Source organism: Mobula birostris, chromosome 4, assembly GCF_030028105.1.
Source record: "Mobula birostris isolate sMobBir1 chromosome 4, sMobBir1.hap1, whole genome shotgun sequence".
In the NCBI taxonomy this organism is placed as follows: domain Eukaryota; kingdom Metazoa; phylum Chordata; class Chondrichthyes; order Myliobatiformes; family Myliobatidae; genus Mobula; species Mobula birostris.
In genome coordinates, this window is record NC_092373.1 from 11,722,009 (window position 1) to 11,740,921 (window position 18,913).

At 41.4% G+C, this 18,913-nt stretch overlaps 1 protein-coding gene across 1 annotated transcript; it reads right to left on the minus strand.

The window, feature by feature from the left end:
• Positions 1-555: 555 nt before the first annotated feature.
• Positions 556-18,404, minus strand: LOC140196990 (extracellular calcium-sensing receptor-like). The gene is made up of 6 exons (XM_072256924.1): positions 18,268-18,404; positions 17,075-17,366; positions 14,659-15,459; positions 12,888-13,115; positions 3,693-3,816; positions 556-1,469 (listed from the first exon to the last, which is right to left on the minus strand). The coding sequence occupies exons 2-6, from the start codon at positions 17,330-17,332 to the stop codon at positions 556-558; spliced, it is 2,325 nt and encodes a 774-aa protein (XP_072113025.1). The 5' UTR covers positions 17,333-17,366; positions 18,268-18,404.
• Positions 18,405-18,913: the final 509 nt, after the last annotated feature.

Genomic DNA, 18,913 nt, shown 5'->3' on the forward strand with positions numbered 1-18,913 from the left:
ATTATAGCTTGCCCATCGTGTCCAGAGAACACACACAGCATCAGTGACATAGACTGGGAGGTGATAGGTGGAGTGACATACTGAGGAAGGAACCTGAGAGAGGAAGAAGTCAGAGCATGGAACTAAGTGAGAATCATGGGGAGGGCAGTTGCGAACACAGTCAGAAATACAGAATCTATTGGGTAGGCAACTGGGTTGGTGCTTTGGAGCAGTAAGTCTCACAGTTATATTATTTTTTTATTTCATAGATATAGCACGATAAAAGGTCCTTCGGGCCCTATGAGCCCACACTGCAAAATTACGCCCGTGACAAATTAGCTTACTCACCTGTTTGACTTTTGGATGTAGGAGGAAACCCATGTGGTCACGGTGAGAACATACAAACTCCTTGCAGACAGCATCGGGAATCAAACCCAGGTTGCAGATGCGATAAAGTGTTACGCTAACCGCCACGCAGCTGAACTGCCGTTCCCCCCACCCCGTTATAATGTCTCTTCCCTAAAGCATTTCTGGATGGATTGCTCCCAGTTACTTAGTCTCTCAGCTGTGTCTGTCTTATCCCTTCTTGGTAGGGCCTTTCCCCATCAAACTCTGCTTCGTATTCTCCTCCGGTCTGAACAGGATAATGTAGCACTTGGGAAGAAAAATGCAGAAAAGCAAACCGAAACTGGATGACAAAATTGTGAAGATCTCAACGGCGACGATGTACTTACCAGGTGAGCTGACATAGGCGGGGATGAAGGTCAGCCAGACAGCACAAAAGATCAGCATGCTAAAGGTTATGAGTTTAGCTTCGTTGAAATTACCAGGTAGGTTTCTCGCTGAAAAAGCCAGAACGAAACACAAGCCGGATAAAACGCCAATGTAGCCTAACGCACAATAGAAAACTACTAGAGACCCCACATCACACTCCAGAATAACCTTTGCATGATAATATGTCATGTTTCTCGCAGGGAATGGTGGGGCCATTGCGAGCCACGCCACACAGATCAGAACTTGGACGAGAGTGCACGCACAGAAAGTGGACCTCTGCTGGGCAGCCCCGAACCACTTCATCATGTTCTTCTGAGGAATGGTTGCCTGAAACGCCTTCAGCACTACGATCGTTTTCACCAGAATGCAGGATACGCACAGGACAAACACAATGCTGAACAGCGTGTGCTGTAGTACACAGGGCCAGACGGAGGGCTTGCCAATAAATGTCAGCGAGCACAAGAAACAGAGTATCAAGGAAAAGAGCAGGAGGAAACTCAGCTCACAGTTATTGCCTTTAACAATGGGTGTGTCCTTACAACACACGAAGACAGTCAGAATAGCCAGAGTGGTAAATGTTCCAAATAATGCTACAGTCGTCAGTATAATTCCCATGGTATCTTCAAACGAAAGAAACTCGACTTCTTTGAGTATGCACTGTTGTCTGTCGTCACTGGACCAGTATTCCAAAGGACATTTCATGCATTCAACTGAATCTAGGAGAATTCAATCATTTATTAATCAACCACATTTGCTTTATAAGTCATGACCTTTCATAAAAACATAAGAACAAAATTAGGCAATTTAGCCCACTGAATCACTGTTCTATCATAACTGACTTACTTTCTCTTTCAGCCCTGTTATCTTGCCTTCTCTTCGTATGTTTGACAGCTTTTTGAATCAAGAACCTATCAACCTCAGCTTTAAATATACCAAATGACTTGGCCTCCACAGCAATCTGTGGCAAAGATTTCCACTCTTTGGTGAAAAAATTCTTCCTAAATTCCATTCAAAAGAGACATCCTTCTGTGCTGAGGCTGTGTCCTGTGGTCCTAGACTCCCCCACAATTCAAAACATCCTCTCCATATTCACTCTTTCAGTATTCAGTAGATTTCAATGAGATCTCCCCCCTTCCACCCCCACCAAACTCATTCTTCTAAACTCCAGTAAGTACAGGCCCAGAGCCATCAAATTCTCCTCGTACACTAGTCTGGGGTCCCCAATCTTTTTTGCACCGCGGACTGGCTTAATATTGACAATATTTTTGTGGACCGGCCGACAGCGGGGGGGTGGGGGGCGGTGGTTGTTGTAGGGTGGAACTCACCTCAACATGTCTTTTACAGTTAGGGTTGCCAACTTTCTCACTCCCAAATAAGGGACAAAAGTAGCAGTCAAATCCCGGGACACTTGTGTTTACCCCAGGAAAGACTATCATGACCATGAAGCCTTGCGTGTACACCTGTGTGCCCATGTGCATACGTGCCGATTTTTTTTCCACAAATCGATTTTGGCTTAATCTTCCCGACTATACTGTACATACATAATTTCTTCTTTATACACGCTGTGTATTTATCAAATAATTCCTGCTTTTACTATATGTTAGTGTTATTTTCGGTTTTTTATTTTTGGTATGATTTGGTATATTATTTTTTGGGGCTGGGAATGCTCAAAAATTTTTCCCATATAAATTAATGGTAATTGCTTCTTCGCTTTACGCCATTTTGGCACGAAAGGTTTCATAGGAATGCTCTACATTAGTGGGGGAAATACAGGACTAGGGTGGTCCCGTATGGGATAAACCAGTTTAACCCGATACACGGGATGTCCCGGCAAATACGGGACAGTTGGCAACCTTATGTTCAAGTTCAACAGTGTGTGACAGGGAATGAGGAAAGGTGCAGCTGACCCATATCGTTTCCTCACGGCCCGGTAGCACATGCTTTGCGGCCCAGTACCGGTCCATAGCCCGGTGGTTGGGGACCGCTGCACTAGTCCAATCATTTCCAGGATCATTCTCGTGAACCTTCTCTGGAGCCTCTCCAACGCCAGCAAATCCTTCCTTAGACATAGGACTGAAAACTTCTCAAAATCAAATGTGGTGTGACCAATCTCTTATAAGTTTTTAGCGTTATATTCTTGCTTTCAGTACATAATTTTGAAAATTGGTATTAATGCTGCTTCTACCATCCTTTTAGCTGATATATTCCTGATCCTAAGAACTGCCATCTTTTTATGAGTCAGCTTAAATCTAAGATGATCCTCCTGCTAGTAAAATCAAATGTTCTATTTTAATACTTTCTGATGGTGAGAGTCAGCAGCCTGTTGGAGTTATTTCATATGCCGTGGAACTGGATAAGTGGCTATCATGTTGTGTGTTTGGGCTAACCATGTGGAATTTACCAGTGTGCCTACCCTTTCCTGGGTGGTGGTTCCCTTGAAGATGGTCCCCTTTGTGATAAGCTACTGTTGGTGATACTTCATGTGTGGAGAGGAACAACTTTGGAGATAAAACCTACTGCTATTGTTATTTTGTATTGCTGTCATGGAATCTGCGGAATATCGACGTAATTGCCTTCTCACAACATTCGCCTTTGGATTACAAATATCTTGCATTAATTAACCTGAGGATTGAACTGAACTTTCTCACATACCATTGTGAGACTGTAACTCTTACCACCTGAGCCTGAATAAGTTTGGAAACTTTATCTATACACATATATATGCCTAACACCTAACTCTTGGTTTACCTGGTTTAAGATACTGTATTACATAGTTACTAATAAAGGTAGTGTTGTTTAACATCAAAACCAGACTCTAGGTGTGCTCTATTGCTGCTAGTACTTTTAGTGTTGTGTGTATGTAACTGGTACTTTCTCCAGGGTTACATGCACATAACATTAAGTTCCAAAGAACTTTCCAAGAAATATTATTCATGAACCTGTTACATTGCTGATTTCTCCCGCAGCACATAAGATGCAGTCAAAACAACAAACAGGTTGTCCATTTTGTGCAGCCTTCCTCATTCCAGGTGGGCAGCTTTCACTGCAGACGGACGGAGGGACCTACACGTCACGAGGGATGGAAGATATTAATAGAACCATATTGGAAAACAGCATGGAACCAGGCCCATCGGTCCAATAGGTATCTGCAGAATTGTGGACACATCACGGCAACCACCCTCTCTCCATGGATTCTGTCTATACTTCCCACTGCCTTGGTAAAGTAGCCCACGGTAGTATGGTAGCATAGTTGTTAGCGTGACAATCTACAGTGCTAGTGATCGGAAGGGGGTTCACTTCCTGCCGCTATCTGTGAGGAGTTTGTACGTTCTCCCCATGACTGCGTAGGTTTTCCTAGGGTGTTTCCATATTCCAAAATACGTACAGGTTAAGGTTAGTAAGTTGCAGGCATGCTGGTGTCACAAACGTGGCAACACTTGCAGATGCCACCCAAAAAATTTGAAGATTGTGTTGGTTATTGATAGAAATGACACGTCACTGTATGCTTCTACATTTTGATTTGTTTTTGACAAATAAAGCTAATACTTTTTTTTTCTGAAATCATTCACCATCAGGCTCAAGGACAACTTTTACTCCATCGTTATAAGACTATTGAACGATCCCCTAGAGGGTTAAGGTGGATTCTTCACTTCTCAATCAATCTTGCCTTTGCATCTTATTGTTTTCCTGCATTGCACATTTCCTGCAACAGCATCTCTTTATTCTGCACTCTGTTATTGTTTTTCCTTTAATACTTCAATGCAAAACCAAGTTTTGCAACGTACCTCAGTACATGTGACATAATAAACCAATTCACCAGTTCAAGTCGGTGCTTACCATTACCACACATTTCAACTAATCATAGACTGCATTTAATGCATTTGTTCCTTTAAACTAAATAGTGGGGAGGTTGGTTCAATAGATTGAGAGGTATGGATAAAGTTTAAAAAAATGTGGATAAAGATAAAGGAAAAGATAAAAAAGAGAAAAGTGAGAGTGGAGTGAAGAAAAGTGAAGTGTAAAAGAATAAAAGATTGCTGGATTTTAAAAGCACACTGGGTGTAAGGACACTTCATTTGGCTGTAGTATTCGAAACAAGGTCAGTGAACTTGTGGCACAGATCACTGACAAGGGGTATGACTTAGTGGTCATTACAGGGACGTAGATGCAGGGTGGAGAGCATCGGGAATTAAATATCCAAGGATATCAGGTAATACAGAAGGATAGGTGGGAAGATAAGGGAGTTAACACACTTAATTAAAGAGATCAGGGTGATAGTGAGAGATAATGTAAGATCTAAGGAGCAGAATATTGAATCCATCTGGGTAGAGATTTGGAGTAGTAAAAGGAAAAAAAAATCACCGGTGGGAGTTGTCTATCGGCCACCGAATAATAACATGACAGTGGCACAGGCAATTAACAGAGAAATATCTGAGGCATGTAAGAATGGTACAGCAGTTATCATGCCGGAATTTATCTTGTTCATAGATTGAGTGAATCAAGTTGGTTGAGTTAGTCCTGAGGATGACTTCATAAAATACATGTAACCAAATTACCATATAACAATTACAGCACGGAAATAGGCCATCTTGGCTCTTCTAGTCCATGCCAAACTCTTACTCTCATCTAGTCCCACTGACCTGCACTCAGCCCATAACCCTCCATTCCTTTCCTGTCCACATAGCTGTCCAATTTAACTTTAAACGACAACATCAAATCTGCCTCAACCACTTCTGCTGGAAGCTCGTTCCACACAGCTACCACTCTCTGAGTAAAGAAGTTCCCCCTCATATTACCCCTAAACTTTTGCCCTTTAACTTTCAGCTCATGTCCTCTTGTTTGAATCTCCCCCACTCTCAATGGAGAAAGCCTATCCATGTCAACTCTATCTATCCCCCTCATAATTTTAAATACCTCTATCAAGTCCCCCCTCAACCTTCTACATTCCAAAGAATAAAGACCCAACTTGTTCAACCTTTCTCTGTAACTTAGGAGATGAAACCCAGGTATCATTCTAGTAAATCTTCTCTGTACTCTCTCTATTTTGTTGACATCTTTCCTATAATTTGGTGACCAGAACTGTACACAATACTCCAAATTTGGCCTCACCAATGCCTTGTACAATGCAACATTACATCCCAACTCCTATACTCAATGCTCTGATTTATAAAGGTCAGCATACCAAAAGCTTTCTTCACCGCCCTATCCACATGAGATTCCACCTTCAGGGAACTATGCACCATTATTCCTAGATCCCTCTGTTCTACTGCATTCTTCAATGCCCTACCACTTACCATGTATGCCCTATTTTGATTAGTCCTACCAAAATGTAGCACCTCACATTTATCAGCATTAAACTCCATCTGCCATCTTTCAGCCCACTCTTCTAACTGGCCTAAATCTCTCTGCAAGCTTTGAAAACCTACTTCATTATCCACAACTCCACCTATCTTAGTATCATCTGCATACTTACTAATCTAATTTACCACCCCATCATCCAAATCATTAATATATATGACAAACAACATTGGACCCAGTACAGATCCCTGAGGCATACCACTAGTCACCGACCTCCAATCTGACAGACAGTTATCCACCACTATTCCCTGACATCTCCCATCCAGCCACTGCTGAATCCATTTTACTACTTCAATATTAATACCTAACGATTGAACCTTCCTAACTAACGATCCCTGTGGAACCTTGTCAAAGGCCTTACTGAAGTCCATATAGACAACATCCACTGCTTTACCCTCATCAACTTTCCTAGTAACCTCTTCAAAAAGTTCAATAAGATTTGTTAAACATGACCTTCCACGCACAAATCCATGTTGACTGTTCCTAATCAGACCCCGTCTATCCAGATAATTATATGTTGCAAGGGAACGTGCTATCTCAGATCTGATCCTGTGCAATGAGACGGGTAAAATTAGTGATAGAAACATAGAAAACCTACAGCACAATACAGGCCTTTCGGCCCACAAATCAGTGCCGAACATGTCATTACCTTAAAAATGATCCAGGGTTACACACAGCCCTCTATTTTTCTGAGCTCCATGTACCTGTCCAGGTGTCTCTTAAAAGGTCCTATTGTATCCGCCTTCACCACCATCGCCGGCAGCCCTTTCCATGCATTCAACACTCTCTGCGTAAAAAACTTACCCCTGACATCTCCTCTGTACCTACTTCCAATCACCTTAAAACTGTACCCTCTCATGCTAGCCATTTAAGCCCTGATAAAAAGCCTCTGACTATCCACATGATCAATGCCTCTCATCATCTTATGCACCTCTATCAGGTCACCTCTTATTCTCCGTTGCTCCAAAGAAAAAACGCCCAGTTCACTCAACTTATTCTCATAAGGCATGCCCCCCAATTCAGGCAACATCATTGTAAATCTCCTCTGCATCCTTTCTATGGTTTCCACATCCTTCCTGTAGTGAGGTGACCATAACTGAGCACAGTACTCCAAGTGGGATCTGACCGGGGTCCTATATAGCTGCAACATTACCTCTCAGCTTCTAAACTCAATCCCATGATTGATGAAGGTTAATGCACCATATGCTTTCTTAACCACAGAGTCAACCTGCGCAGCAGCTTTGAGTGTCCTATGGACTCGGACCCCAAGATCCCTCTGATTCCTCTGAACTTGTAGATAGGGACCCTCTTGTAAAGAGTGATCACAGTATGATTGAGTTTTTCATACAAATGGGAGATCAATAGTTCGATCTAAAACCAGTGTATTATGCCTAAAGAATGGAGACTACAATGGCATGAGGGAAGATTTAGCTAGTGTAGACTGGGAACACAGGCTATTTGGTAGGACAGTTGAGGGACCGTGGAAGACATTCAAGGAGATTTTTCATGGTGCTCAACAAAAGTATATTCCAGTTAAATGCAAGGGCAGTAAGGGTGGGGAAATCCAGCCTTGGATAACTAAGGAAATAAAAGAAGGCATCAAACTAAAAGCTCGTGCCTACAAAGTCGCCAAGAGTGGTGGGAAACTGTAAGATTGGGAAAACTTGAAAAAGCAACGAAGAACCACTAAGTGATCAATAAAGAAAGGAAAGCTAGATGATAAAAATAAGCTAGCACAAAATATAAAATGGATAGTAAAAATTATTATAATTATATAATGCAGAAAATGGTGGCTAAAGTGAACGTCGGTCCCTTGGAGGACAAGAGGGGGAAATTAATATTGGGTAATAAGGAAATAGCAGAGGCTTTGAGTGACAACTTTCTGCCAGTCTTCATGATGGAGGACACATCTAACTGCTGAAATTAGATGTTATGGATGCGATGGGAGGTGAGGACTTCAATACAACAGCTATCACTAAAGATGTAGTGCTGAACAAATTTATGGGCCTGAAGATAGATAAATGCCTGGTCCTGATGGAATGCATCCCAGGGTACGGAAAGAAATGGCAGAAGTTATAGTAGAGGCTTTGGTTATAACTTACCAAAATACTCTGGACTCTGGGCAGGTCCTGGCAGATTGGAAGGTGGTGAATGTCTTGCCACTGTTCAAAAAAGGTTGTAGGCAAATGCCAGGTAACTATAGGGTAGTTATTTTAACATCTGTAGTTGGGAAAATGCTTGAAGCTATAATTAAAGAAGACATAGTGAGGCATCTGGAAAGAAATGGACCTATCAGGCAGATGCAGCATGGATTTAGCAAAGGCAGGTCCTGTTATACAAAATTCAGGAGTTCTTTGATGATATGATGCAGGGGTCCCCAACCTTTTCTGCAACGCGGACTGGTTTCTTATTGACAATATTCTTGCAGACCGACCGAACCGTTGGGGGGGGGGGTGGTGGTGGTGGTGGTGGTGGTAGGGTTGCTGATGGACAAGAGTAACAGTCAAATACGTTATGTTTACCCCGAGAAAGACTACAATGACCATGAAGCCTTGAGTGGGCACCAATGCGCACACTCGTTCGTGACCTGCTTTTTTTTCCTGCAAATCGTTTTTGGCGATTCTGTTCGGGGGGCGGGGTGTTAATCACGACTGGAATATAGGTGATAAGTGGCTAATACACTCAATTTTGTTTCTAAAAGAGTTTATCTAATGAATTTAATATTAAACACACAGCGCATATTTTTCTCGCATGAATATAGTGATAAGTCAATTATCAGGGGAGCTTGAAGTAAGTGTTGAACGAACTTCCAGTAGAAGTGTCAGAAGCAGGTTCAATATTATCATTTAAAGAAAAATTGGATAGGTATATGGACAGGGAAGGAATGGAGGGTTATGGGCTGAGTGCAGGTCGGTGGGACTAGGTGAGAGTAGCGTTCGGCACGGACTAGAAGGGCCGAGATGGCCTGTTTCCGTGCTGTAATTGTTATATGGTTATATAAGTAAGTCAATAGTATCATAACATTTTAAGTAATGTTTGGATATTAAACACACACATATTTTCCCCGTATGAACATATAAAATCATTGCAACACACCAATATCGCTGAATCAGTGGGAGCCTGGGCTTGTTTTCCTGCAACAATACGGTCCTATCGAGGGGTGACGGGAGACAGCGATACTCGAAAGGGGTTCCTTATGTCCAGTCTATTCCGCAATTTAGTTTTCGTTGCATTCATTGCAGAACAATGTTGGAAATGGAAGCAACGTTTTCAGTGCTTTCGTGGCTATCTCAGCATATTCAGCCTTGACTTTGATCCAGAATGCCGGCAGAGATGTTATGTCAAACATACTTTTCAGCCTGCCATCACTTGCAAGCTTGAGGAATTGATCTCCTTCCCGCGCTGACATGGATGACGTGCGAGTAATGACCTCACGTGTGTTCAAGCTCAACGGTGCGTGACAGTGAATGAGGAAAGGTGCAGCTGACTCATATCGCCAAATCATATCGTTTCCTCGCAGCCCGGTAGCACATGCCTTGCGGCCCGGTACCGGTCCGCGGCCCGGTGGTTGGGGACCGCTGATATAATGAGCGCAGTGGATAGAGGGGAGCATATGGAAGTTATTTACTTGGATTTCCAGAAGGCGTTCAGTAAGGTGCTACATAAAAGAGATCCATAAGATAAGGATGCATAGAGTTGGCATTGATGTATTTGTATGGATAGTGGATTGGTTAACTAATAAAAAGCAGAGAGTTGCGATACATGTGTGTTACGCTGGTTGGTAATCAGTGGTGAGCAGTGTACCACAAGGTTGGTTCTGGACTCCAACTGTTCAGGAAGAGGGGACCGAGTGTAATGTATCTTTTTGCTGATGATACTAAATTGAGTGGAAAAGGAAATTGTGCATAAGATATGAAGAGTCTGCAGAGAGTCATAGATAGGTTAAGTGAGTGGACAAGGGTCTTGCAGATGGAATAAAATGTTGGTAAATGCAAGGATATCCACTTTGGAAGGAAAAATGAAAGAGCAGATCATTAATTAAATAGTAAAAAACTGCAGCATGCTGCTATGCAGAGGAACTTGGGAGTACTTGTACATGAATCACAAAAGGTTGGTTTGCAGGTGCAGCAGGCTAACAAGGAGGCAAATGCAATGTTGGCCTTCATTGCTAACAGGACTGAATTTAAGAGCAGGGAGGTTATGCTGCAACTGTATAGGATACTGGTGAGGCCGCACCTGGAGCATTGTGTGCAGTTCTGGTCTCCTTACTTGATGAAGGATATACTGGTTTTGGAGATGGTGCAGAGGAGATTCACCAGGTTGGTTCCAGAGATGAGGGGTTTAGACTATGAGGAGAGATTGAGTCGCCTGGGACTGTACTTGCTGTAATTCAGAAGAATGAAAGGAGATCTTATCGAAACATATAAAATTATGAAAGGGATTTTGATAAGATAGAGTCAAGAAAGTTGTTTCCACTGGTAGGTGAGACTAGAACAGGGAGACAAAGCTTCAAGGTTCGGAGGAACTGCTTTTTCCAGAAAATGCTGAATCTGTGGAATTCTCTGCACAATGAAGCAGTGGAGGTTACTTCAGTGAATATATTTAAGAGAAATCTGGACAGATTTTTGTATAGTAGGGAAATTAAAGATTATGGAGAAAACGCAGGGAGGTGGAGATGAATTCATAGCCAGTTCAGCCATGAACTTATTGAATGGCGGAAGAGGTTCAATGGGCCAAATGGCCTACTGGTGCTCCTATTTGGACTTTGGTTGTGGAAAATTAAGCCCTAAATTAAGTCCTTCAGAAAGCCAGCATAGAATTATTGGGCTGAATGGTCTCCTCTTTCTTTGGATAATTTAACTGACCTGGCCACGCTACCTCAAATCACTGCCAGTTTTCTCCACATTTGTACATGTCAGATCTGTATGCAGAGTTCTTGCCATAATGGCCAACAAAACCCATCCTGTATTCCAGTAGTGTGGCCAGAGCAAATGGAAAGTCCCCACTGGTGGACAGAGCAGAAGGAAGGGTCCCATTGGTGGATAGAGCAGAGGAAAGGCTCCCACTACGGCCAGAGCAGAAGGAAGGCTTCCTTTGGTGGCCAGGGTAGAGGGAAGGTTCCCACTGGCCGCCAGAGCAGAGGGGAGCAGTATCAAGCTCCTGGATGCCAACATCTGGTGAAGGTCTATCCCGGGCCCAATTTATTGATGGAATTGCAAAGAAAGCACGACAGTGACTATACTTCATAGGAGTTTGAGGAGAATTGGTATGTCACCAAAGACTCTAGCAAATGTGTATAGATATACTGTGGGGCGCACTCTTACTGGTTTCATCACTCTTGGGTATGGAAGCACCACTCCACAGGATTGGAAAAAGCTACAGAATGTTGTAAAATCAACCAGCTCCATCATGGGCACTTGGCTCCGCAGCATTGGGAGCAGTTTCAAAATTTGATGAATCAAAGAAGTGCTATCCATCATTCAGGATGCCCATCACCCACGGCGTGCCCTTTTCTTATTGCTACCATCCAGGTGGAGGTACAGGAGCTTGAAGCCACACAGTCAACATTTCAGAAATAGTTTCTTCCCATCTGCTATCAGATTTCTGTATGGACACTGAACCCATGGACACTACCTCACTATATTTCCCATTCTTTTTGTAGTAACTATATATCTATTGTAAATATAGTTTTTATTATTATGTATTGCAATGTACTGCTGCTGCAAAGGAACAAATTTCATGATACATGGCAGTGATATTAAATCTGATTCTGATTATCAGATTATCTCATTCTGAATCTATCAGCACACTGAAGTCCCGTCACAAACCATGTCTGGAAATTTTGACAACTGGCGAAGTCGCATGCTCTCCTTTACCAGCTATGCCAACTGAAAGGGCTTTCAATAGTTTTGTTTCAAATAACTTTCAGAGACAATTAATAACTAATGAAACAAAGAAATGGTTTTTAAGTTTAACACTTAAAATGTTAACAAAAAGCATAAAAATTAACAATATTTGTAAGGAACTTATCTTTGCCCTTTTTTTAAACCAGCCGTCCCACAATTTCCATTTAAAGTGATCGAGTCTCATGTTTCCTCAGCAAACTTGCTGTCAAATCCTAGCAAGATGGAGGAACTCTTGATGTGATCCAACAGATTTGGAACACAAGAGACTACAGATAATGGAGCCTGGAGCAAAACAAAAAGGAGCTGCTGGAGAAGCTGAGCAGGTCAGGCACCACCTTTTGGGGAAACGTACAGTGAAAGCTTTGGGTTGAGACCATTCATCTAGACTCCTTTAAAAGAAATGGTGAAGACTGTACATTTCCCTACAAAGATGCTGCCTGCCAAAGCACTGACTCTTTATTCCTTTTTGTAGATGTCTGACCTCATGAGTTCCTACAGCAGCTTGGTATTTGGAAGCCATACTTGTCTACAGTTTCAGGACCCCTGCATTTAGACAAGGCACAGAAACAAAAGCCAGGATCTCCAGAAGTTTGCAACACCATTGTTCTATTCCAAACTTTCAGCTTTTCATAACAAGATCCAGGGAAGTGATTTCTACTACATGAGCAATATCAAGTTTATTGCCTTGAGCAAAATCACCTATTTATAAATGCCATGAAAATTAGTTGTTTTTTCAGACACAGCACAATATATTGGGAATTACTCCCTGACTTTAGGCCAAGTGATCCAGAGCTTTAAACTTGTACAGCTGGCTATTGCTCTTCCAGTGATGACACTTTCAATAAAGAATACTTTTAAACAGAGGCTTACTGTGCTTTGGTTCCTGTGCCACAGAATAATATCTTCATTTATCTTAAATTCCTTTCCCGGTGCTGCAGATGCATCAAAATAACCAACTGTAACATGTTCAACCAAGCCCTTGTCATTCAGCTGCCAGTTTATAATGTCATATGATGCAGGTGGGTCCCCGTTTGGATCAAAATAGATGAGTTCTCCAAGGCAGTTGGTAAATCTTACATTTTTCAAGTGATGGAGGAGCTAAGGGTGACAATGAGAAAACAAAAGCTAGGCTTTTTTAATATCTTCATTTTTGAATCTTGATAGCACATTAAGACCATAAGATATAGGAACATAATTCGGCTAATCGGCCCATTGAGTCTCCTCTGCTATTCCATTATATCTGATTTATTATCCCTCTCAATCCCATTCTCCTGCCATCTTCACATACCTTTGACAATTTTACTAATCAAGAACCTAGCAACCTCTGACTTAATACAGCAAATGACTTGACCTCCATTGCTGTCTGAGACAGTGAACTCCACAGATTCACCACCCTCAGTCTAAAGTAGTTCCTCATCAACCCTGTTCTAAAAACAGATCCTTGTATTCTGAGGTTGTGCCCTCTGGTCCTACACTCCCCAATGTATGAACCATGATCTCCACATCGACTCTATCTAGGCTTTTCAATATTTGATAGGTTTCAATGAGATTCCATCCCAACCCATTCTTTTAAACTCCAGTGAATGCTATCAAATGCTTACAAGTTAATCCTTTAATTCCTGGGATCATTAAAATTAAGTAATCAAATTAAAATAATTCTTGAGATCATCCTCTGGACCCTAGCAGTTCAGAAAATAATGAACAATCTAATCTGACAGTGCATTAAATATAGAATTAAATATAGAATGCTTCACATGCTTCACAGGATCAAAAGCTACTGCTAGCACAATTCACTAATTGCCAATATTTTCCACAGCCAAATATATAGTTATTCATGATGGGCAACCAATAATGGTTAGAATGTGGGGCTTATGGAGAAGGCATTGATCCATTTAAGGAGGACTTGGATAAAATATAATAGTGACGGATATGTGCAATACTGTATACACTCTGTGGCCACTTTATTAAGTACACCTGTACACCTGGTCATTAATGAAATATGTAATCGCCAATCAATGCATAAAAACATGCAGATATGGTTAAGAGGTTCAGACCAAATATCAGAATAGGGAAGAAATGGGATCTAAATGACTTTGACTGGGGAATGATAGCTAGTGCCAGACGGGGTGGTTTGAGTATGTCAGAAACTGCTGATCTCCTGACATTTTCATGCCAACAGTCTCCAGAGTTTACAAAGAATTGTGCATTCAACAAACAAACAAATAAATAAAACATCCAGTGAATGGCAGTCCTGAGGGTGAAAACGTCTTGCTAATGAAAGAGGTCAGAGGAGAATGGCCAGACTGGTTAAAGCTGATAGGAATGTGATAGTAATTCAATCGCATTACAACAGTGGTATGCAGAGAAGCATCCCTGACCACACAATATTTTGAACTTTGAAGTGGATGGGCTGCACCATTACAAGACCATGAATATACACTCAGTGACCTCTTTATTAGGTACAGGAAGAAGTGGGCTGCTATTAGTTCTCTGTCAGGTGAGGTCCAAGTATCTCCATTCGGTGCTTTGAAGTTGAGGACATATTTAAAAAAAATTGAAACACTCATGCAGTTTCAGAGAACTTTTTTTAGGGGTATTTCCAATTTTTGTCATTAAGATATTCATCAGTTTATTTTCTTACCTGCCATGGCTGGACGTTTGAAATATTAGTACAAAGGTTGGATCCCAGCAATTTATTCCGACAAGGTAGCAAGCTGTGGGGTGCATGAGCTATGGCATAAACTGCCTTGTAGACGTTATAGGACGCTCTCAGGTCACTGGTGTCAAAGAAGGTATTATTCACCTGCTGTAAGTTCTCTTTCCCTGAGCATCTCTTAGAGTCATGTGTATCTGCCTTAAAAGTGCAACCAAATAACGTTTCCCAAAAAGCAGTTATAAAGCTATCAGTTGAATTTGGAGGGGGTAGGCTAAAAAGAAACTTTTGAAATTCGGGGATTTTCATTTTGTGACTTGCAAATCCTATAGCGCCCCCGAGAGATTTGAAATTTTCCTTGGTGGATGGTCTTGCGGCTGTAATCCAAGCTTCACTTGCTATCCATTGGATCCCCGTCATGTTCTGATGCACAATTTCTCTCAGCAAAGGGTAGAAATCACCCTCGGAGGCAAAAGCTAGAATAACCTTCACAGTTGACGTTTTTATAGTGTCAACAATCTTGAGTATCCTTTCCTTGGGGTCGGTTCTGAGGATCGTTTCCGCAAAAGCGATGCAGACTCCAGCGTGCTTTACTTGCTCAGAAAATGACAGAACCCCGTATCGCACGTATTCATTGTCTCCTGCGATGGTTCCAATCCAGGTCCAGCCGAAATGCTTTACAAGCTGAGCTAAAGCCTTGGCTTGAAATAAATCGCTTGGCACAGTTCTGAAAAACGTAGGGAATTCTTTCCTGTTGCTTAGGCATGCACAAGTAGAGAAATAACTAATCTGCAGAGAATCAAAGAAAAAAATCAATCGATTTATGATGTGGTCGAAAAACGATTGTTTTTTTGCTGAGTGAATGGCAAAAGGAAGGTTAATGGAAATATTTTCATTTGCATTCATTTCAAACATGACCTTGGCACTTGTGGATGGAATAGGGAGCATTGCAGATGGAGAAGTATGTGATCTTAAGGGTTAGTGTACAATCCTGGATGCCATCTTATGTTTTAAAATTCCCTTTAATTGGGCTAGATTTTGATGTTGAGACACAATGGTAATCTAGACTGATGAACTAACAATCTGAAATCATTTCCAAATCTAACTGTGGTTGCTGGGGAATTTAAATTTTTAATTAAATAAAACTCGCATTAAAAAATACAGTTTAAGCAGTGGATGCCATTGATACAGTCGGAATAGGAAATGGAATTGGCATTGGTTTATTATTGTCACATGTACCAAGATACAGTTAAAAGCTTGTCTTGAATACCGTTCATACTGATGAAATCATTATTCAGTGCATTGAGATATAACAAAGTAAAACAATGACAATGCAGAATGGGGTGTAACAGCTACAGAGAAAATTCAGTGCAGGTAAAGAATAAGGGGCAAGACTATAACCAGGTAGATTGCGAGATCAAGAGTTAATTTTATCATACAAGAGATCCAGTCTATAGTCTAACAACAGCAGGATGGAAGGTGTCACAAAGCGTGGTGGTTCATGCTTTCTGGATTTTGTATTTTTTACCCATTGGGAGGAGGAGAAGGGAGAATGTCTGGAGCGGATGGGGTCCTTGATTATACTGGCTGCTTTGGTGAGGCAGCAATGTGATGATTTCTGTCCGCCAAGTATTAATAGGTCTCTGGGTGAAGGGTGGGAGTTTTTTTTAAATATCGATGAATTGCAAGTTGACATGGTTGGCAATATCCGCATGTTTTCTCCATCACCATTCTGAGTGAGGAGGCAATCTGCTGTCAATCATATTGACTGTCCCTGGCACAAAGTGAAGGACAGATTGAATCTATTGGAAATGATTCGATGAAGCATACTGGATGGGCCAGTACGTTATTGCCATAATAGATGCAGACCATCATATACAATTGAAATCAGGTGGGCTTCGCAAAGGCCTTGCTGCCCTTCACCCAGTATTCTGTGTTCACTTCCCTAGGAAGTGCAAAGGTTCAATATGTCTAAACTATGCCCGGAATATATACTCAATTCATCTGCTAAAAATCCCTTTGAGACAGTAATTCAAAAGCAATACAAAATACAGAAACCAGAATCTCACTTCCTGTTCTCAATCCAAACATCTAGAGACTCCAGAATTCTCTGTTTGAACCCTTTCACGGATTGGTTTCTGGCCCCAGCACGGAAATTCTCGACCAATTGTCTACAGGAGGTACTTAATAAAGTGGCCAATGAGTGTATGTTCGTGGTCTTCTGCTGCTGTAGACCATCCACTTTAAGGTTCTTATGGTCTTATGTTCCTATATTGGGGCACGCAGAAATGAATGCATTATAATAAGTAACTTCTGTTGTATCACTGTTGACAATTGACTTTAGCACTTCAATGCACTCACTCACTACTTTTACGTCAAGGGTGGTTTTAGTAAATTATCTTACCATTGAAATTCCAAAGGGTGCAACTGCTCTTGAAATGGTTATGGACTGGGTTGATCCAGATTCTCCAGTGATGACGGGGATAGGGGCAACTCCATTGCATTTAACTTCAGGAATAACTTTCTCCTGGCCATTAACTAGCGTCAGGGCCGCCCTTAGAGACTGCGAAGGACAGGCGCATGAATCATGGATCCGGTATCCAAGTGTCACATTCGGGAGGAGGTTTTGATCTCGGTTTATCTCCTTTATAGCAAAGATCATGATCTGCGTCCAGCGAAATGCCCTGAGGTCAAAACTAGGAGGTGGTCAGCAGCAGGGTTTGCAAAAATGAAAACTAGAAATTAGAACAACCTGTAGCATTAAAATTGGGATGAACTGAAACAGTTGTGATTAAAAAGTCTTCAATAGCTATTGCTAGTTGCCTTTTGTATACAACAATAAAATATTTATTAGTATTATAATAGATCAAACCCTCAAATTTGCAAACTATAAATGTTATCAGAAGATGATATTAAATGTAGATTAAAATACTGAATGAACACAATAAATCAAGCAGCATCTATAAAGAAGTCTGAGGGTTAATGTTTTGCCATCATTTCAGGATCGAACTTGTTTTCCTCGCTCGGTGGATGCCTGACTTGGTGGGTGTATGCAACATATTTTCTTTGTTTCATATTCACACTCTTTTTACAGATCACGGAAACTGATTTTCACTGTACTGTATCTACGAAATCCTTATAATTATTATAGGTATTTTTATTCTCCAATCGAAACATAATGATGTAACATTTAGAATTTAAGATCCTAGAGAATTTAGCATCTTCTTCTTAATAAGATTAAGTATTTGTTTTAGGAATAAGATTAATAACTTTAAATAATAAGGTTTATAATTTAAAATCTAGCGTATGAATCCTAATGTAAATTCTAGATCAGAGAGACTGGTTTTGAGAAAATGGGTGAACAGTCTAGAGGAAGGTTCTCAGTCCCTTTATTCATTTCGACCGATGCTGCTTGACCTGCTGAGTTCCTCTAACATTTTGCGTGTGTTGTTCTGGATATCCAACATCCACAGAGTGTCTTGTGCTTATAAAACAAAATATATTTTTGATGGCAGTAAGATAATTGCATATTCGGAATTGCAAATAACCAGAAGAGTCAGCAACAGCATAAACTCCCCAGATTCCGTTACACCTCACCTGACACAACGGGAAGGTGTAGGTCTGGTTTTAAAAGAGGGTTCTTCCTCCAAAGCCTTGTTGTACACAGGGAATACACCTCCAATTATGATATCTCCATCTTAGTGCAGCCCAGGCAAGTGAAACTCCCTGAAAAGTTTACAGGTCGAGCTTCCTGCTCCCAGAACCGGGAGAGCTCTGGAAATCCCAAAAGAAATGCCATCGTCTTCTAACTTGAAGTGAGGTGTGCAGAAAAGTATCATTCACGATCTCGTGTCTCAAGCAACCCTTCCACTTGGGATACCAAGCCGGGAAATAAAACAACGCATCGCTTCGTGGGAACTCTTACCGATTAAAGTAAGCACATTTCTGGTTCAACGGTAGAACAACATATCAGGTGCCTCCTGTATCTCGTAAAGTGGCCACCGAGTGTATGCTCGTGACCCTCTGCTGCTGTAGTTCATCCACTTCATGGTTCGACGTATTGTGCATTGAGAGATGATTCTCTGCACACCACTGCTGTTGCCCGTGTTTACTTGAGTTTCTGTCGCCTTCCTATCAGCTAGAACCAGTCTGACCATTCTCATCCGATCTCTTTCATTAACAAGATATTTCTGCCCACAGAACTGCCGCTCAGTAGATTTTTTTCTTTGTTTTTTTGCACCAC

Bases quoted from the DNA above. Each gene is read 5' to 3' on its own strand.
- LOC140196990 (XM_072256924.1), bottom strand. From the start codon at position 17,332: ATGATCTTTGCTATAAAGGAGATAAACCGAGATCAAAACCTCCTCCCG. The intron at 3,817-12,887 runs GTAAGCCTCTGT...CGTGACGTGTAG, and splicing joins GGCACAGGAACCAAAGCACA to GTCCCTCCGTCCGTCTGCAG. The intron at 1,470-3,692 runs GTTCATGAATAA...GAATTCTCCTAG, and splicing joins AGAAATCAGCAATGTAACAG to ATTCAGTTGAATGCATGAAA.